This window comes from Podarcis gaigeae (assembly GCF_964106915.1).
Source record: "Podarcis gaigeae genome assembly, chromosome: 14".
NCBI lineage: Eukaryota > Metazoa > Chordata > Lepidosauria > Squamata > Lacertidae > Podarcis > Podarcis gaigeae.
Window position 1 is genome coordinate 26,353,460 of NC_139690.1, and position 20,524 is coordinate 26,373,983.

Sequence of the window (20,524 nt, forward strand, 5' to 3'; positions counted from 1 at the left end):
CCTCAGGGCTTTCAACTTCTTGCTCCTTTTCTCTTGCTTCCAAGCAGAGAGAGAAAGAGCCCGTGTCTCTTAACTCATTTTCCATTCCCACTGAATAAAGGAGCATGGGGAAGGAGGTCTTCTGAAAATTAACTCTGGAGTCTAGAGTGGGCTCAGGATAAGGTCCTCGTAAGTCCTGGACCTAACAGAAGCCTCAGCTGATCTGTCTGTAAAAGGGGAAGGTGTAGCTACTGATCTTGCAGCATTTACTCTAAGGCGGTATGGATTATAAAGCTCTTTTTGAGACATTGGACAAGGGCAGTATTGTTTATAAATATGTGCTCTTATTTCCTGAATTTTGCTTGATTTTTATGACAGCTCTGTTTCTTTCCCTTCCACTTGCAGAAACACCCCCTCCTGGTTATCTGAGTGAGGATGGAGAAACCAGTGACCATCAGATGAACCATAGCATGGATGCAGGTACATCACGCTGGAAATTAATATGTGGCATTTGATGGAATTGTGCTCATCTCTCTTGTCATTTTAGTAGAATAATCTACCAGAGTTTGAAAACTCCTTAGAAGTGATCTCTTTCTCAGTCTCTTGCACTCTGTATATGGGGGTAGCATGCAGCCACATTTTACTTGGTCATGTTCATTAATTTCAAGAAGTCCAAGTTAGGTCTGTTAATTTAAATGAGTTTACTTGGAGGAAATCCTGCCAACCTAGCAGTTCGAAAGCACCTCAAAGTGCAAGTAGATAAATAGGTACCGCTCCGGTGGGAAGGTAAACGGCGTTTCCATGTGCTGCTCTGGTTCTCCAGAAGTGGCTTAGTCATGCTGGCCACATGACCCAGAAGCTGTACACTGGCTCCCTCAGCCAATAAAGTGAGATGAGCCCCGCAACCCCAGAGTCGGCCACGACTGGACCTAATGGTCAGGGGTCCCTTTACCTTTACTTGAAGGAAAACCTAGCTGAATGCCACCCACTGCCCCTTTTCCACTTGTCTTGTAGTCTTCCATCTCTCTTTATTTAGGCTGTCATTCAAACCCCTGATTCATCATGCCTAGAAGTGGGCAAGGTAGTAGTAGAAGAAGGGACAGAGATCTCTCTCTGCCCAGCCCGGACAGCTCCAGCAGCCCATGCCCATGGAGTGATGCTGGCATCCCTCCTCTGGCATGCAGTTCTCAGTTCTGCCTGTCAAAGGTGTGGAATCCCACTGGCAGAAGCCCCATATCAGGGCACTGGGGAGACAGCATCATGCCTGATCTGGGCCTGATTGCTGCACCCCCTCCAGGCTGGCACAGCATCCTCCCCATCTCCATTTTGTCCTCCTAACAACCTTGCGTGGTTAGGTTAGCCTGAGCAACAGTGACTGGCACAAGGACACCAAGTGAGCTTCATGGGCCGAGTGGGGATTTGAACCCTGGTCTCCCAGGTGCTAGTCCAGCACTCTGACCATTACACCACCTTGGCTCCACATGGCTCTTCTTTCCATTTGCAGCTGAAGAGGAAGGGAAAAGTTGGGGAAACACAAGGGCTGGTCAGGGCTGGCGAGTTGGGAAGAGAGAATGGGACAATCCACGCCAACACCCCTGCCACGTATCGTTTGCCATCTCCCTCGCCATAGCTGGGGCTGAAGAATGCTTGTGGGTTTCTAAAAGGGGAATGAGTGGCACATTTATCGTCTTTTGCCATAAGCACACAGGTGGGAGGAGGCCGGCGTGGGATTGCTGGTAGGCCTCACGCTCAATCCTCTTTGGTCCAACACCATTGGTGTGTGCAATTATTGGCTGTGTGGTCGGTGTCTGTCTGAAATGCTGTACGGTGCATGCCTTCAGGGCCATAATTATTTGAATTGGCTTTGGCTTTGAATGTACCCTCGGAGTGCCCTGTCCGCGTGGGAAGACATATAGTTTTTTTATCCGTGTCATCGATTCCTAAAACTTTATTTGAATATAGATGTTTTCCATGCAAAATACAAAGGTAGAGGGGACGTGAAGAATGGCTCAGGCGTCAGTAGCATGTGCTCATGGAACTGACATGCAGCAGGTGTCTTGGTCCATGCCATATGGTGAAGGCTTGAGCCTCTAGTGCAGCCTTTTCCAACCTGGTGGGCTCCAGATGTCTTGGAGTGCAACTCAGCTGTCACCTGGGATCAGCCATTCAGTCATGGGGAGAGATGGGAAGCAGAGTTCAGTCCATCAGCTTTGCCCAAAGACCAGCTCCTTCAGGCACCTCCTGCCCCTGAGCTGTGCCAGCTGGTCATTGTAAGAACAGTTTAGGAACCAAGTCTGATGTTTTATTTGTCTCTCTTCCCTCTCTGTCCTTTTTTCCTTGTGTGTCATTTTTTAAAAAATTGAATTGCAAGGCTGTCCAGATAGCAACTGTCTATTGTTTTGATTGCTGTATGTAAGCCTCTTGAGAAGCTTTTCTTGGCAGAAGAGCAGGGTGCAAATGCCCCATCTCACTCCTTCTTGCTTTCTCTTTGGGCATGGGAAACCCACTAGGCCAGTGATGGCCAAACTTGGCCCTCCAGCTGTTTTGGGATTACAGTTCCCATCATCCCTGACCACTGGTCCTGTTAACTAGGGATGATGGGAGTTGTAGTCCTCAAACAGCTGGAGGGCCAAGTTTGGTCATCACTGCACTAGGCTTTAGGCAGAGGAAGGAGCAAGTACAGTCCCTGCTGGCTGCCCTATAATGTGCTGGCGGGCACCACCTTCAGCTGCAGGATGGTGCCCCGCTCTCCCTGTGCCAGCAGTGTCACCCACCCACCTGCTGAAGGGGCAGCAGTGGGGCCCCAGGTAACTCCAGTTAGAAGTGCCTAACAAATTGTTCTTCGGACTTGCCCAAGAACTCCCTCAAGCGATTGTTGTAGATATGAATGTCATCACTATTTTAAAAGCACTATTGTAGCAGTATCAACTTAATTCCTTCATTGCAGGGGGGGGGGTTGGACTAGATGACTCTTTAGGTTCCTTGCAACTCTACAGTACTAGGGTTCCGTGTTTCTTCTTGGGCAGATAGTAGCTTACCATAATTGCATCTTCTTTCCCTCCCCACCCAGGTTCTCCAAATTTATCTCCAAATCCAATGTCCCCTGCACACAACAATCTGGGTAAGGACGGTGCCGCTTGGGCTTTTTTGAAGTTCACATAGAGGTGTTTCGGGGATGGCCTAGGCAGTGATATGAAGCCGGGGGGGGGCACCTAACAGGGAAATGTCTTGCAAAGGCAAGTGGTGGTTTGTTTTAATAATTAGTTTAAGGCTGGATTTGAAAGAAGCTTCTGACTGCATGTTATGACTTAACAGAGAATTGCATGAAAATGCTCTACAGGTGGTATTTAACACCTGTTAAACTGGCCAGAATGTTTAGATCTAGGCCAGACACCTGTTGGAAATGCAGGGAGGCAGAAGGCACAATGATCCACATGTGGTGGAACTGCAAAAGAATTGGAGAATTTTGGGAGATAATCTACAATAAACTTTAAAAAAAATGTTTACATGTTCATTCTCCAAGAAGCCTGAAGCCTTTCTGCTAGGAATAATGAGCAATGAAATCTCAAAGAAATTTAGGAGAATTTTCATGTATGCTACAGTAGCAGCTAGAATTTTAATCGCAAAGGGTTGGAAAGGAGATGCTACCCCATCCAAACTAAATTGTCAAAACAAAATGTGAGAGTATGTAGAAGTAGCCAGATTATCAGCAAAGTTTCGAGATGTTACTGATCAAAAATTTAATAGAGAGTGTGACGTGTACAGAGTTTATTTAAAAGAACATTGCAAAAACAAATATCTGTTGGCAGGCTTGGATTGACTTTCTGCGGGTAATAAGATAATTCGATAAAATTGATGTAGTTGAAATAACCTAGAAGAGACAAAGCTTAGTGTGTAGTTAAAGAATGGAGCTTGGGAACCACAATGAGGGGATCGGAGGTCATGTGGAAACCAACTACAAATTGTTACCTACAACAAGCACTAATTATGGAATGAATGTTTGTTTACTTTTTTTTCTTTCTTCTTTCTGTTGATTACTTTGTGTTGTGTAGTTTTTAAAACCAACGAAGCATTAATATTTGCTCCTCTCAAATTTTCACTCTTCTCCTTTCTTGCAGATCTCCAGCCAGTCACATACTGTGAACCTGCCTTCTGGTGTTCCATCTCCTACTACGAGCTCAACCAGCGTGTCGGGGAAACTTTCCATGCGTCGCAGCCCTCCATGACGGTGGACGGCTTCACCGACCCTTCAAACTCTGAGCGCTTCTGCCTCGGGTTGCTGTCGAACGTCAACCGCAATGCAGCGGTGGAGCTCACCAGGCGACACATCGGTAGCGTCTCTTGCCTTGTTGCATCTGAGGAGAGTTTGGTGGTGGAATTTGGTGGAGAGTTTGGACCACAGGAAGCCAGACTATCCTCCACCAGGTCCAGGGCTTTTTCAGTGACAGCTCCGACCTGGTGGAATGTTCTGTCCCACGAGAATAGGGCCCTGCAGGACTTGATATCCTTCCTCAGGGCCTGTAAAACAGAGCTATTCTGCCTGGCCTTCAATTTGAATTAGCCTGATCCTGTATTCCCTTTTTCCTCTTCTATGAAGAAACTCTTTCTGGGACCCCACATTTAAATTCTTCCCTGGTCTCCTTGCTGGCCCTAGAAGGACCAGCTTGGCCAGTTAGCCCTGGTGATCATTTGATGTCTACTGACTGGGTCCCCACCCCCCATGACTCCTGAATTTTTGAATTTTATTGATATTGATGCTGCATTTTATGCTGTTTTTAAGTCACATTTTAATGAATGTTTTATCTTTGCTGTTAGCCACCGTTAGCCCGGTTTTTAAACTGGGAAGAGTGGGGTAGCCCTGGGCTACCTCGGAGGCTGGCCGTGAGGATAAATTACAAGCAACCATGTGACTTATTGGGCGGGGGGGGGGGGGAAGGCAGGCATAAAATTTAAACCCCTGAATTCCATGCAGGGTAACACACTTAAGTGTCTCATCCAGCCCAACATTTTGTCTGTCCACAGTGGCGGGGCAGGTGTCCCCAGGGTAGCTTCCAAGCCATTTGAGAGAGAGAGAGAGAGACGTCGCTTCCGAATGTGTCCTTCCTTGCCTTTTGACTGCTTCTGCCCTGACTTTGATGCCCTGTGTTTTCCTAGGGAGAGGAGTGAGGCTATATTACATTGGAGGGGAGGTGTTCGCTGAGTGCCTTAGCGACAGTGCCATTTTTGTCCAGTCTCCTAACTGCAACCAGCGCTATGGGTGGCATCCGGCCACTGTGTGCAAGATCCCACCAGGTAACTCACGAGTGGCTTTCCTCCTTTCTTGCTGCATGCCTGCCACTATGTCTTTTGTTCCTATGAAGGCCCCATCCACCAGCTGCCATGACTTTTGAAACTCTGCAAGGGAGGAATAGATGTGGTCTCTTTCTGGTGGATGGGAAACAATTGCCAACCCTTACCTGTAACCCTTGCCAGCTTTCTGAGCAGGGCTGTGTCCATGCTACCCAAACTACAGCATTTGGGGTGCAGCACCCAGTGCCCCAAGAACACTCATTTATTGGAAGTGCTATCCACTTCTCCAGAACAATTTTCATTGACTAAGTTTCACCAGTTTTCAAGCGCAGCCAAGTTCTCTGGGTCCCCCGTGGATGGGTCAATGGCAGCTGTCCAAACAGCATTGATGGGGAAGTCTTCTCCAGCACCAGAGCCCACCATGTCACCCACTCCGCATCTCCCTTTTTTGCAGCAATGCAAAGATATTAATTCTGCACATCTTCCATTTGGGTCCATGGCAAGGGAAAGGACTTGAACACAGGTCCTCAAATCGAACTTCTTTTGCTCCTTAACTGGGCTTTCATGGCAAGGTCCTTCAGAACAGCTTTCCTTAAGTTTGTGCCTTCCAGGTGTTTTGATCACTGGGAGCTGCAGTCCCAAACATTGGGAGGGCACCAGCTTGGGGAAGCTCCTGTACCATCGGATTTGTAGAAAGAACTTGACAGGATATATTCTAGGGATTGCAGCTTCCCCTTCATTTGCCTTCTGACCTCACTATCAGGAGGCTGTGCTTGTGTGCGTATCTGTAGGCATTGGCCTGAGCTCGTGCCTAGATCAGCAACTCTGCGCCTGCCAAGACTTGGGAGTTCATCTGGTTGGGGCGCTGAGCGAAGCGCGGCGACGCTGTCATGTGTTTGACAGCCGATGGGAGAAGTTTTTTATTTTCCTGCCTCCCTGCGCTCCAAAGCAGCTGTGAAACCTTTTTTAAAGAGAGGGAGTTTTAGCTCGCAGCTGGGCCCGTGCATCAAAAACTTCGACTTCGGAGGAAGGAGCTCCTCTGAACATTGAGTGAGTGATGAAGGGAGTGAACGGTGTTTTGTTTTTGTTTGTGTGCATTAAGAACTGACTGTGCAGCTTGCTACCAGAACTGAGCGCAGGTGCTTCCGCCATGATGCTAAGAGCATCTTCTTCTCCCAGGCACCCCCAGTCTCCACTTGGCAATGGGTGTGGGTGAAGGTTAACCTCCAGGGGGAGGGACTTGGGTCTTAGTCTTCAGCATCATTTACTGCTGGGCCGGGCAGACTTCAGGCTTAGAATGCAAAAAAGGAGCCTGCTGGATCAAGCCAATGGCCCATCTGGTCCAGCATCCTGTTCTCACAGTAGCCAACCACATGTCCCCAAAGGAAACCCACAAGCAGGACCTGAGCATGAGAGCTCTCTCCTTCCCTCCTGGGGTTTCCAGCAGGTGGTATTCAGAAGCATTGCTGCCTCTTGACTGTGGAGCATAGCCTTTGTGGCTAGTAGCCATTATCTTCCAGCAATTTGCCAAATCCCTTTTGAAAGCCATCCAAGTGGGTGGCTTTCACTGCCTCCGATGGGAGCAAGTTCCATAATTTAACTATGTGCTGTGTGAAGACTATATATCTGCCCTGAATCTTCAAACACTCTTCCTCCCCTGTTAGAATGGCAGGGTTGGGGGGGGGGGTTTGGGGGGGAGTGGAGAAGAGGATGAGCTCATTGCATTATTATTAAACATTACAAGGTTATGGCTGGCATTTTCAGGGTTATCCCCTCCCTGCCCCGACTCCTCTTTCGATCAGAGGGCTCATCTTCCTGACCTTGCAAGGGGTTTGAGGCAGGTGTCTACAGGATGGTGCCTGCCATTGTGTTCACTGCCCTTGCTGTCTTTCTTACAAAGTTCTGGCTTGTGGAGGAGTGTGTTGTCACCTCTCATTCAGCAAATAAAATAAAATCTTTCCATGTGTCTCTGCATTTCACATTGACATTTGCCCTGATCTTGTCTTCAACAGGTTGTAACTTGAAGATTTTTAACAACCAGGAATTTGCTGCCCTTCTGGCCCAGTCTGTGAACCAGGGCTTTGAAGCCGTCTACCAGCTGACGAGAATGTGCACGATCCGAATGAGCTTTGTCAAGGGCTGGGGGGCCGAATACAGGTCAGGTCCTCGTTGTTGTTCTTGTTGTTGTTCTTGTTGCTGCTGTTGTTGTTAATTAATCCATACCCTGCCTTTCTGCAAAAGTACACAAGGCAGCTTGCAGGAGACTGGCAACTGTACAAAAAAAAAGTCAAATCTAAAAATGGGGGGGGGGGCGACACTCTAAAAGCAAAACAGACTAGCAAGCAAAACCAGCAGCAAGATAACGCAAGATCCATTAAGACAGGCAGACCCCGAAGTCCTGTTGTGCTGTCAAAACAAGGCAGCTCTGTATGTGGTGCTGGGGTGGATAGAAAAGAAGGGGGAACTGTCCAAATCTCACTTTTTGTGGGGGCTGACTCAGCTTACATGCCCTTGAGAAAGGGGAGCTGTGGGAGGGAGGGGGCATCAGTGCAGGAAATCCTGCAAGCTTCTCCATTGTGGATGAGGCAAGGATGGCTGAATTCTCCAGGTTGGGGCCCTGGTGGCGATGGAGTGTCAGGGCCCCTTCTGCTTTAGCTGCTCAATCCGTCTCGCGTGGGGACTGTCTTCTCTCTCTCCTTTTTAATCCATTGTATTGGGAGCGGGGCGGGTAGGTAGTTAACTTGTGGCCCTCCAAGGTGGTGTTAGACTACAACTCCCATCCTCCCTGACCACTGGCCATGCTTGCTGAGGCTGATGGGAACTGGAGTCCAGTGACTTCCGGAGGGCATTGCATCAATCACCCCTGCTCTGCACGTTTAGAGTTGGAGTCTAGGGGACTAGGAGATGGAAGGAATCTATTCTGAGATTGGAGATGTTAATAAGAGTGTGGTGCTGATAACCCTAAGGTTGCAGGTTTGATCCCCATAGGGGCATAGCTGTCAATGTTTTCCTTTTTTTAAGGGAAATTCCCTTATTCCGAATAGGATTCCTCGCAAGAAAAGGGAAAAGTTGACAGCTATGCATAGGGGACAACTGCATATTCCTGCATTACAGGGGATTGGACTACATGATGCTCAGGGTCCCTTCCAACTCCACAATTCTAGGAATTATTTCTAAGTAAGCAACCATTTTGCACCATGTGAGAGGCGAGAGTGTTTTCAGTTAAGAACCTAAGAGCCTTGCTGGATCAGACCAGTGGCCCATCCAGCCCAGCCTCCTGTTCTCAAAGTGGCCAGCCAGGTTCCTGTGGGAACTCACAAGCAGGATCTGAGCACAAGAGTCCTCTCCCCTCCTGGGATTTCCAGCAGCAAAAACTCAGAAGCACTGCTGCCTCCGACCATGGAGCAGAGCGTGGCCATCATGGCTAATGGCTACTGCTTGTGCACCCCCTTGCTGGTAACTCTGGGGGGGAAAGAGAGGGGGGAGATTGAACACAGCCTAATTCTTGCTTGGTTGAAGGTGCTGTGCAGACAGGATCAAAGCCAGGAAGATTCTTAAAGGGCATTCTGGGTCCCTGTTCCTTGGTCTTCTTCAAGAGAGGGCTCCCCATCAAAGTCTCCTTGCAGCTGCGCCTTTGCAGACCTCCTCCTCCTCCTCCTCCTCCTCCTTGCAAGTGACTGGAGATGAAGCCCAGAGCCGAGGCCTCTCGGGTTACCCCCTTCAACTTCTCCAGATGTCTGGAGTCTATTTTGTTTTGAAACCAGCTTGCTCCCTCCCTCCCTCCCCGCTTGCCGACTGTGTTTCGTCTTGGCCAAGGGCCAGGGCTCTTAATGAGATCCAGATGAGTGGGTTGCATTGGGTGGGGAGGGACTGGCTCTCATTCGGGGATGGTGCTCCAGTCCACAGTGCCTTTTGCTCTTGGTGCGATATGGCCGCTGTCCTCCAGTGAGTTAACTTTGGCATCGCCAGGGTTGCTGCGTCTAGTTGGGTCTCTGTCCCAGCGCAAAGCTACCCCCGCTTCCCAAATCACTCGCCTTTGCTGTTTTTGCTCTTCAAGCTTTTGATTTGTACAAAAGATGCACTTTAGGGAGCCATGTAGCTGCACAGAATGAGCTTCCCATTCTGTCCCCACCCCCTCTCTAAGTCAGTGGCTTGGGAATGGGTGTGGTGATTCTCTTTGACAATTACAGGGTAGCCAAAATAGGTTTTGGGTTGTGCTTGCAGAGACAGGGGAGGTGCTTCTTAACACCTGCAAAGCTTCCTGGGAGGGTTTACAGCTCTACAGTGTTCAGTCTTTGGACTCTGGCACACAAACTGGCATCCCGAGAAACCCCTTTCCTTTTTATTTTGTTTTTAAATATAAGCTTCCAGTCCTCAAGGCTGTGGACAGGGGCTTACATGTGTGTGAGCAGAGGGGCAGCTAAAACCTTCGTGTAGTTCTTTGTCAAGTCTGCACAGTTGAAGACCCACCCAGTGAAACATTGCCTGCCCTCCTACCCCCCATGTCTCCTGTTTCTGTCTCCCTCAGATTGCAGAAAGGAGGGCTGCCCAGCTGTTGAAAGGCCATGCAAGTTCTGGGGGCTGTGCAGGGCTGCCTCCCCTCCCCCCGTTGATTAGTAGAAGCCAAACAAGGGGGTGCACACTTTAAAATATTCAGCTATGAAACTGACACAATCTGTGCTGGTTGCAGAATTCCTGGCACAGAACTTTGATACCTTCTCTTGCGATTTTTAGTGTGGGGAGCACATAGCCCTGATTCTCATTCTTCCTTCTCCTCGTTTCTAGGCGGCAGACGGTCACAAGCACTCCCTGCTGGATCGAGCTTCATCTGAACGGCCCCTTACAGTGGCTAGACAAGGTCCTGACCCAGATGGGCTCCCCCAGCATCCGCTGTTCCAGCGTGTCTTAAAGGAGCCTGGAAGCAGAAGCCTAGACTTGCAAGCGGAATCTGTTTTAACTCCTGGCAAAGGGCAACCTCAGTCAGTCCCTCACCTGAGAATTTACCTCTCTTTGTTTTTCAAAAAGAAAACTTACGGATCGCGTTGGAAACGAGCATTTAGGGTTCGCCAGTGACGTTGTGGCCGACAGTCTCTTGAGGCCCGATGCCACGTAGTGATGGCTCCTTCCTCTCAGTGAAAGATTTTGCTCTGGCGCTGCTTTGAACGAACAGAGGTTTTGCCATTGCAGTGCCTCATGGACCTTGCTTGCCCAGACAGTTGGCACTTCAGTCGTAGAGAAATTTTGGACTATGGTAGAAGATGTTTTGACACACGCTGCCAAGTGTGAGTTCCAGTGAAGTGGAGCAAGACTTGCAACTTCCCTTGCAGAGGTTCTGCAGCTCACGTTGGATGTCCACAGATGCCCTGGTCAGCAGTTCTCAGAAGGGGGGAGAGCAAGGAGAAGGGCCTCTCCTGTCTGTCTCTATCCTCTGCCATCCCACCGCCAGCCTGGCCGCTTCACTAGAGGACATCCAGCTTGGGAAATGGGTGGCAGAGGGACTGCTTTTACATTCCTTTTTTTTAAAAGAAAGCTTTTGCTTCTGTGCCTGCATCCTGCATTTCTGCCTGCCAGGCCCATCCCTGTTAGACCATTTGAAGGAATGGTGAGGAAAGCGTAAGGAGAGAGTAGCAATTCAATGAAGCAGCATTGCCCCAGGCTTACAGATATTTCACTTCTTGCAGTGTGGAAGGCCTGATTTATACTGTAGTTGCAATGATCTCAGAGGTGGTATTATGCACAACATCAGCACATTCCACTTCAGTGTATATTTCAGTGTTCCTTCTCTGTCACAGGGAGATCTTGTTGATTTTCCTCTGATTTCCCCATTAACCTATTTAACTTGTGGGTTGTCCTCACATTGTGCTGTCTTAACTAACTTGTTTTAAAGGCTCTGAAAGTTCGTTAGGGGAGTCTGGGGAAAGGGAGCTCAGCAGTTTTAACGGGCTGGCAGTCAAAGGCTCATTTGATAAGGGAAAAGAGGTGCTAATATGGCCCAGGGCAGATTCAGCCAAGGCTGTGGCACTGCCCATTGGTAGCCCTGGTCCTGTATAAATTGATATGCTCCTCTGCCAAGGACATGTAGCATCTGCAATTGGTAAGAAATGTGCATCTGACCAAGACTGCTTGACTGACAGTTTTTGCTTCTTAGAGTGGTTAAGGAGCTGTAAATAGATCATACATTCTTCCTGCCCTGTAGAATGGCAGGTGTGTTCAGTGCTCTATGTTCTGGGCAGCATTTTGGACGAGGGCAAAAGCAGTGTGTGGTAATCAATATGAACTGATCAAGAAATGTGATATTACCAGTGCCCAGCCAAGACCTGTTGCAGGTACAGGGGAATGTATAGGCGGTTAAATCTCCCAGTTCTAGGATGATTTGCAAGAGGCCCAGCGCAGCACTTAAAGCAGCTGTCATTGAGCTGTTACTCTGATGAAGGTAGTGAATATATTTTTAATGACTAAAGGCTACCTTCCTCCTGAGAACCCTATTTGAGACACCTTGTGGCCACTGTAAGATGACTCAAGGAGCTGCTTAAAATGTGCTAAATAGATTTTCTGCCTTTGCAGCATAGTGGATTTACAAATATCTGTAAATGCTGGTTTGAAGATCCCGTTTCTGTTTCACATATTGAATTTGGTCGGGTATTTGTCAAATCTAGGAGGAGTCAAACCATCACAAAGCTCCATTGCTGTTAATGGGAATGCACAAGAACCAGATAAGCGGCCCTTTGTCAAAATGGACAGATCAGTCTTGGAAGTAACAGAAATCGGGACCGTGAAGAGCTTTATTTTTAGCCCAGCTGTGTTTGTTACTGAAATATAATTGCCAGGTGCAGCCTGATTACTGGTGTTGCGCTTGCTTAAGGTGTTTTTGCTCAACAAGGCATTACAGAATGGATGAGCAACTTCCTGGATCAAGGAAATTCCTTTCTTTTCATCTACTGTTATTTGCCCAGTAGACACAGATATATGTGACACACAGAAAACAAAGTAGTCCCACTAAGTTCAATGGGACTACAGTGGAACCTTGGGTTATGTACCATCCTCCTTACGGGTGCTTCGGGTAACAAACTCTGCTAACCCGAAAATAGATGCCCCTAGTTGTGAACTAGGATGTGAGTGGAAGTGGGAGGTCCTACAGTGGTACCTCTGGTTGCGACTGGGATCTGTTCCGGAGGCCCATTTGCAACATGAAAAGAGCACAACCTGAAGCGCTGTATCTACGCAGGTGCATGGCAGGATATGAAGCTTCTGCGCATGCGCGAGCACCAAAACCAGAGAGTTACCCTTTCCAGTACTTCCAGGTCACCGCAGAACGTAACCTGAAAGAACGTAATATGAGGCAAATGTAACATGAGGTATGACTGTATTAGCAAAATTAAGTTCATAACCGGAGGTACCACTGTACTTCGTAGTCTGTGTCCCATATATTGGTGTGCATAAATACCTCTAGGATCTGGTACTTGCTAGCATAGGGACATAGGAAGCTGCCTTAATGCAGAGTCAGGTCATTGGTCCATCTTGCTCTGTGTTGTCTACACTGCTTAACTCTCCAGGGTTTCAAGCAAAGTTATCTCCCAGCCCTTTCTGAAGATGATGGGGATTGAACTACAGAGATGCTCAACCATGGAGCTTGGGACCCTCCCCCATTTATAACTGGATGGTGTGGTCTTTGTGGATTTGTCGTTTGTACATACTCTGCCATTGGGGGAATGTTTGTTGTCCCTTTTGTATACAGACTCCCATTTTAATTCACAAATGATTAGCAAGGTAGAGGAAACCTCAAAATTCAGAAATCCAGCTTCTAGCATACATCTCATCAGCTTTTCGAGGATTTCCTTCTTAGGTCTCTCCTCTCTGTAGACAAATTGCATATACGCCAAGCACGTTCGATAAGCCTACCTGTGCCTCTTTCCTCATGTGAAACGTGCCACATGAACACACTCACTGCCAAGGAAGGCTTCCCAGTCCATAACGCCCAGCAAATGAGTGTTTGTGAGAGAGATTTGTTCTGTTTCCCATATTGGAGATGCTCCTCTTCACATGTCCCTCCAAGTTTCAGCGTCTGATGGAGGGAGACCCCCTTTCTTATTTATCAAGTGTCATCAGAATGCAAGATATGCAACTGAAACCAATGGGGGGTGGGGGGTGGAACGCTTTCTGACAGATGTGGTTAATCTGCCTCGTATCCAAATTCAATTCAAAATTACAGCAAAATCAATTCAAAATTACAGCATTCCCCCCCCCCATTGAGTTTCTCAACCAAGTTAAACCATTAGCTCAGTACTGTCTGCACTGGTTGGCAGCCGCTTGCCAAGGTTTCTTGCAGGGATGCCTCCCAGCCCTACCTGGGGGTGGGGGGGAGTACCAGGTTGCATCTGGGGCCTTCTGCAAGGCAGCAGATACTCTGCCACTGAACTGGGTCCCTTCACCCAAAGCGTTTTACACGATTACATGCTGCACTATAAACTGTTGTTTTCATAATAGATATGCACGCCTCCCGAGTTAGACTGTTTAGCTTTTTAATAAAGTGAGGTTTGTTTTGTTTTGTTTCTAGATATAAGGTGGAATCCAGGCAAATGTACTCAAGTGCACTTAACTTCCTCCGAACTGCATCCTTAGTACCTTGTTCCAGAGGCCCCTCGTGCCTTGCCAGATAGCAGTTAGGAAGAGGAGCTGCAAAATGGGGGACTCAGCTATAGCTTCCCTCACCACACTCCCCTTGTGGACCTTCTCCCCCTCCTTTCCTCCCTCCTCTCATTGTGCCTCACTGCAGGTGAAAAGGGCTTGTGCACAATGGGACCAAGGAAGGAACCAGAAATGGCTGGAAGGAGGATGACATTCTTGTGTTTCATCTGTGGTTATTTTGGAGAGACTGGCAGGCAGCACCATAGCAGGAAGAGTCCTGTTTCCCTGCCCTCCGTGCATGCTAGGGCTTCCTTATTCTACAGACGACACTGATCTATGCATGTTTTGCAAATCCCCTTCTGCAGGTTAAAATGTCACCTTAGATGCTCTGTAGCAGAGCTCCTCAGATCCCAGGCTTGTCACTCCAAGAGCAAGAGGCTGTTGACAAGGTCATCTCCTTCCTCGGAGGTTTTTAAACAGGTTGGATGGGCATCTGTTAGGGATTCTGTAGCTGTGATTCCTGCATTGCAGGGGGTTGGACTAGATGACCCTTGGGGTCCCTTCCAGTTTTATGATTCTGTGTAAAAAGCCACCAGCCTTGCAATCTCCTTGTTCTGGCTGGAGCCGCACATCACTAGCGTCTTAATTATGTCACACAGTACTGATTTGGTTTTGAGTGGCACAGATGTTTATTTTTATACTAAACCAGCCAACAAGCCCTAAAGCTGGGTATACGTTACTTTGTAGAAGAGCTTTGCCCAACTTAAGTGGTAGTTTGGTCCAGATGGTCAGATGAAGCGCAAGAAGGTTATTGTTCAGTACTGCCCACATTATAAACTTTTGTTTTTAGTTGCTCCCCACCCCCTTTTCCCTGTCTTGCAGTGTCTACAGGTCCACCTCCTCCACTGCAATGAGGGGAGATACCATGTGCTGGGAGCAGGGCTGTGGCCACATGGGAGGCTGCTCTGGAGAACTTCCTTCTTTACTCTCTGTCCCCATTTGTCTTAAATATGCTTCTTTATTGACACTAATTAAGAGCGAATCATAAAGCACTTGGGCCCTGCTTAATGTAGCCTGCAACTTCCATGTGCCATGCTTAATTTTCAAAGAGAGAGGCTCCATCAAATAAAACTCCGCGCATGCTCAGAGGCACCCTCCTGTTTACAGTGATGTCACACACTCCTGGCATTTCACCTTGGTTCCTGGGGCTGGGCCCTGGCTCCAATGAAGCTCTCCCCCCTCCCCCAATGCCAAAAGGGTGACTGTGATTATGTGGCTTTTAAGAAAAATATTTTTAACTTGTACAGGATTTTGATATGTAGCACTAGTGTATGCTATTAGATTTATATGTGTACCCATACTGGAATCTGCTCTTTTTTTAGCTGTACTCCTCAGCCTCTGTGCAAGGAGTTTTGGTATCTTTTTAACTGGTTATTCGAGTCACTAGCTGGGTCTTTGACTCTTACACATGTGTTTCTTTAACATGGCTGCTGGCCGGCACACCCAGGTGGCCTTGACTGATGTGTGTGTAATTTGTGTGTGTGTGTGAGTGACTGATGAAACTGTTTTTCATTTTAATTAACGTATTGAATCAAGTTGCAATGTGTATTATTTTGCATCTAGCTTACTGTAGAGAAGACTCTCCCCCCCCCCCCCCCGCCCCACTCTGGTTGCCCTCCAGCTGCTTTTGGTCTACCAACTTTCATCTGTCCCAGCCAGCAGAGAGGAGGCTACCAGGTCCAGGGAAGCTGCTGTAGAGTTTTAAGGCCTGTGCGATCAAATTTTAACTGGCAGCAATCACTTGTAGGAGGGACTGGAAAATGGGTCTGCGGCTGGCAGGGCAACTCAACAAAAGGCAGTGTGTTAGAAGATGGAGGAATGGCCTCGAAGAGGCTGGTCTAAGCTGAGCGGTATGAAAAGTTGGGGGAGAAATCCCGCTCTGAAGCAACTCTTGAATCTTACCTACCTACACCTAATGACAGGCTTTGGTGGGACTGGAGGTGCAAAAGGGATGATAACTGCAAAACACTCTCTCGCTCCTGGGGCTTTAGCAGTCCTGTGTGGTAGGGAACATACCAGTGCTAATATCCTAACTTATAACTTTTCTAGGGTAGACTGAGACATTATTAGCCCTTCCCACCCTTCTCTTTTGTAGAGTAGTCCAGTTTGAGCCACAGGGTTAAAATTGTTAATATAGCTTTATAGACTTCCATATTTATGTAACTTCTTTCAGTAGTCAAGATTGGACCAGGTATTTAAATTTGTCCGAAAAGGACATTTTGGGGTTGACGAGTTGAGAATTTCATTTGTGTGGGGGGAGGGGGTTGTACTTAAAATACAACCACCTGATGGAGCTGGATTTGGAAAGTAAAAAAGACCCCTATCCAGCCCAAAATTAAGAAACTTTTACAGCCCACTGATAGCAGTGGAAGAGTTAAGTGAATGACTAATCTCTTCCAATTATATTAGTGGGGAACGTACTTAATGTTTGGCTGGATCATGCCCACAGTAAACCCCCCCTCTTCCGCCCACCAGCCCTATTATGCTGTGTTTGATAAGTGGCATATAATTTTTGGTACAAGACACTGAGTGGTATTGGGTACCCTCCGTTTTCAATGTGCTAGAATTGAGAACTATTGAAATGGACAGTGGTTGGGTCACTATGCCACCCTGGTGCCCTCCAGATGCTTTGCACCACAACTCCCATCACTCTATGGCTATGCTGGCTGGGGCTGATGGGAGTTGTAGTCCCAGATCCTCTGGAGGGCCCCACAGTGGTAAAGGCTGCTTTGTGTATGCATTCTCCTGCTTCGTTAGTGGTTAACACCTTCAGGTGGATGAGCTGTTACTTGTAATGCTTTCAAGTATCCAGAGCCTGAAATTGTTTGTTTGTTTTTTAAATTACTATTATCATCAGTGAAACATATATGGAGTAAATGGTATGGTTTGCCTTTCCACCTCTGTTCCCCTGCAATCAGTAGCTGCTCATTTCAGGAGACTGCCGTGTTCTTCAAGCATCTTCTGTCTTTAGATGGAGGTAGCTCAGCAATCATTTCCTTGAAAAAAGTGTTTCTCTTGCAATCTGGTCTGCATCCAGTATTTGCTTTTTCTCTATTTTATACCTGAGGATTATGTATTAATGAACCTTTGCTTGTCATCTATGGGTCTTTAGCTTATTAAGCTTATTTTTATTAAAAGCCTGTAATATCCATGTCCTCTTATTTCTTATATGAAACTTGTACAGTTCTTTTAACAACCAGCACACCCACACCCTGGGGAAAAATCTATAATGATCGCTTCTTAAAAGGGTACTTGCATTAAAATAACACCTACATCAGTTATGGGGGCAGCACCTTTGACGAAAGCTATCTGCAGTGAGCTGATAGCGAACTGCAGGTTGCTTAATAATCCCTCATGCATAATGAACACTCTGGGTACATGATTCTGCAGGGAATTCAAATGAGAGGTTGGTCAGACAGAACCATCCCTTCTGTTTTATAAAAACTTAATGGCAGCCTTAGCCACCTTCCCCTGCCATGGGGATTGTGATCCTGGGGGGTGGGAGGTCCTGTAATGCACAACAGAAGGTACCAAACAGATCAGGGTAGCTCACCTGTGGCCCTCCAGATGCTGCTTGAATGAAATTGTGACTAGCTTTTGAAATTTCAATATACTGGGGCATGACATATTTTTCCCAAAAGAAAGCCATGCAAATAGTTAGGCTTACCGTATTTTTCCATGTATAAGACACCCCCATGTATAAGACAAACCCTATTTTTTTTAACCCAAAATTAAGAAATTAAGTTTTTTAGCTTTTTGGGGGGCGTGGAGGAGGTCACTTTCACCAATCACTCACCTGCCACTGCTAATTGCTTGCCACAGCCACTGCCAATCGCATACCTCGCCGGAGTCGCCAATCGTCTCCCCCTTGCCATAGCCGCAGCCACCAATCATATGGCCGTTCACCGCTGCCAATCTCCTGCTTGCTGTTACCATTATTTGCACGTCTCCTGCCCCCCCCCCCCCCGCATTCGTTATCCGTGTATAAGATGACACCCAATTTTTGCCTAATTTTTAAAGCAAAAAACGTCTTATACACGGAAAAATACGGTATTTAGTTTATGACCCTGAACTATTCCTCACTGTCTATAATGCCAGGGTTCAAGATTTACTGCTCATGGATAACAAACTTTATTCAGCCCATATACAGTACACAAAAGAAACACGAGAGGTACAATAGGCTTTCACTGTGGGTTTTCCCATTAATGTCTAGATCACCATCTACGAGGGAAATCCCCCTGCATAAGCCCCTCCCCACCCCGGTGATAAAATGATGCTGAGTAAGAAACCAACCAAGGCTTTCCCTTATGCAGGGAAATATCAGTGGATTGTAGTCTTCCAAAGCAGAAAAGGAAACGCCAGTGCTTGTGCAAACTCAAGTTTTATGCTGTTTCTATCCACACTTTGTTTGCACCAAAAGCAGTTTAATTCTTCCTTTGCTGCAGTGAATTTAATCCTATATTCTGCCATTGCTTGGTCAGAGATAAAATTCCCCTCTCCCGGGGGATTGCATACAGAGCTTTTGACCACAAGTGGCTACACTTGAAGGCAGCAATCGAGAAAATCTCCATATGTGTAGGAACTCTTGACTACAGTGACACTCTAACCCTGCTTTCTGGAAGGAGGTGGGCACCACACTCATTCATACACTACTACAGTGACATGAGAGCCAGACAGACTAGCTGTGGTCCTCAAGCCTCTTGGTTGGGCATCCTCTTTCTCTTCTCCCACTTGCCCCCATCTCTAGTAGCAAGATGCTCCCAGAAGTAGCTGCCCTTCTTTAATGGAGGTGTTGGGGTTGCAATCATCCACACTCAGCTTCATTCACCTTGCCCAGTTACTTGGGAGCTGGTACACAGGGCAAGGAAACGGGTGCTTTTAAAATACTACAGGATTGCGCAAGCCTTTCTCCTGCCTGTTTACTGCTGCACCTACATTTTCAGCTGCCATAAGAGGAATTTGGGGGTGGGGTTTGGAGGTGGGGATAGGACAGGCAGGGAACATTTTCAAACCATACCTTTCTCATGCCTATTGTGATGACAAAAAGTTGATAAATATTCAAAAAGCATTTTAGCCTGTGCGAGTACCATTTGGTCTCAGATTTTCCCATCGTGTACAAGTACATCCAGAAATATCACTTCCCCCCCCCCATCCCACTAACAAAGGCTTGCTGATTATTATCTGCCCCCCGCCCTTGGTCTTGGTCTCTCCTTTGAAATGACGGCAAATGAAAAGATGTGCATGTGCGGAGGTAAACAGTACACAAATGAGAGTTTCACAAAGAGATGTTTTACAGCTCTCTGCTGGGGTTGGGTAGGGACCATGATTTTTTCTTTTCTTCCAGAGATGCAATAGCAACACATCTGCTGCTTCATTGACTTGATAGTTCCCAGGTTCCCGTCGACAGATCCAGGCAAGGAAACAAACAACGGGGCCATCCACGTTTCAGTGTGTTGGAACTGAGCAAGGAGTCAGTCTTTCTCCAGCCGCTGCTGCACCCAATGCAAAAAACTAGGCCTTTCGTCAAAGAAAAATCGCTATGGCAGCCAACAATGGCTGGTACGCAAGAAACAATCCTCGTTACAACATACAGGCCTTAGTTGTCCTCGTCGGAAGACAAGCCTTCAATCTCATCTCTGTCTCCTCCGATGGCCATCCAGAATGCTTTGGCAACCTACGATTCAAGAGTTACCAAGACAAGTTAAAGTCTCAGGAGATGGCCACACTCCTGCAGCAGATGATGATGATGATAATAATAATACATTTTACTTATACCCCACCCTCCCCGGCCAGAGCCAGGCTCAGGGCAGCTAACACCAGTAAAATTACAATAATATTTTTGTATAAAAAAAAATACCAATTTAAAATACAAGTTAAAATATAACTTAAAATGCAGCCTCATTTTAATAGTAGCCCATAGATCAAAACCATAAGGGGAGGGAAACATAAGGGTCAGACAATCCAAACCAAAGGCCAGGCAGAACAGCTCTGTCTTGCAGGCCCTACGGAAAGATGTCAAGTCCTGCAGGGCCCTAGTCTCTTGCGACAGAGCATTCCACCAAGTCGAGGCCAGTACTGAAAAGGCCCTGGCCCTAGTTGAGACCTTGCGACTTGGGACCTCCAAGGTGTTGTCATTTGGGGCATGCCAGGAAAGGCGGTCCCATAGGTACATGGGTCCTAGAAACCATCTCTCATTTACACACCCCTGGTTAAGAGTGGATGTCCTCTGTTAAGTACACAAGGGCCAATCTGTGTGGTCTCAAACACAACAACATTAAAATTCTCTCTAAAGATAAACCAAATTAAGCAGGTTCCCATAAAGTCTCCTTTCGCTAACTGCGGGAAAGGCGAGACCACTAGAATCTAGTTGATAATATGCCAATGAGCCAAAGTACCAAAGCTCCCCCCCCCAAAAAAAATAGTTGATTTAGGCTATTTTTGGCTTAGAATGCTTGCAGAGCAATTTCTACTTAGAAATGCTGGCCACGAATGACCCTTTAAGGGCACTTTTGAACTCTTCTGAAATCCTCACCTTTTCTGCATGCAGTTTCCTCTGTTCGTGAGGCAGCGT

The 20,524-nt window shown here is 47.2% G+C and overlaps 2 protein-coding genes across 3 annotated transcripts in view; one reads left to right on the plus strand and one right to left on the minus strand.

Moving 5' to 3' along the window:
• SMAD3 (SMAD family member 3) overlaps positions 1–17,104 on the plus strand; it is a 63,873-nt gene extending 46,769 nt beyond the window's left edge. Inside the window, exons 4-10 of one of the 2 annotated variants that reach the window (XR_014558042.1) lie at positions 385–459; positions 3,050–3,100; positions 4,098–4,310; positions 5,134–5,271; positions 7,281–7,425; positions 10,054–12,408; positions 12,570–17,104. Coding sequence is in view for 1 of the 2 variants with exons in the window: in XM_083713218.1 (XP_083569344.1) it covers positions 385–459; positions 3,050–3,100; positions 4,098–4,310; positions 5,134–5,271; positions 7,281–7,425; positions 10,054–10,177 (746 nt within the window). In the remaining variant the exon portion in view is untranslated. Of the gene's footprint in view, positions 1–384; positions 460–3,049; positions 3,101–4,097; positions 4,311–5,133; positions 5,272–7,280; positions 7,426–10,053 lie in introns of both variants that reach the window. The other variant, XM_083713218.1, reaches the window with a different exon arrangement.
• A 956-nt stretch (positions 17,105–18,060) lies between these two features.
• The window catches only part of AAGAB (alpha and gamma adaptin binding protein), a 21,067-nt gene continuing 18,603 nt past the window's right edge, over positions 18,061–20,524 (minus strand). Inside the window, exons 9-10 of the mRNA XM_083713276.1 lie at positions 20,486–20,524; positions 18,061–19,627 (exon numbers count right to left, since the gene is read on the minus strand). The exon at positions 20,486–20,524 is cut by the window's right edge and continues 11 nt beyond it. Coding sequence (XP_083569402.1) covers positions 19,550–19,627; positions 20,486–20,524 — 117 coding nt within the window. The 3' untranslated portion in view covers positions 18,061–19,549. The remainder of the gene's footprint in view (positions 19,628–20,485) is intronic.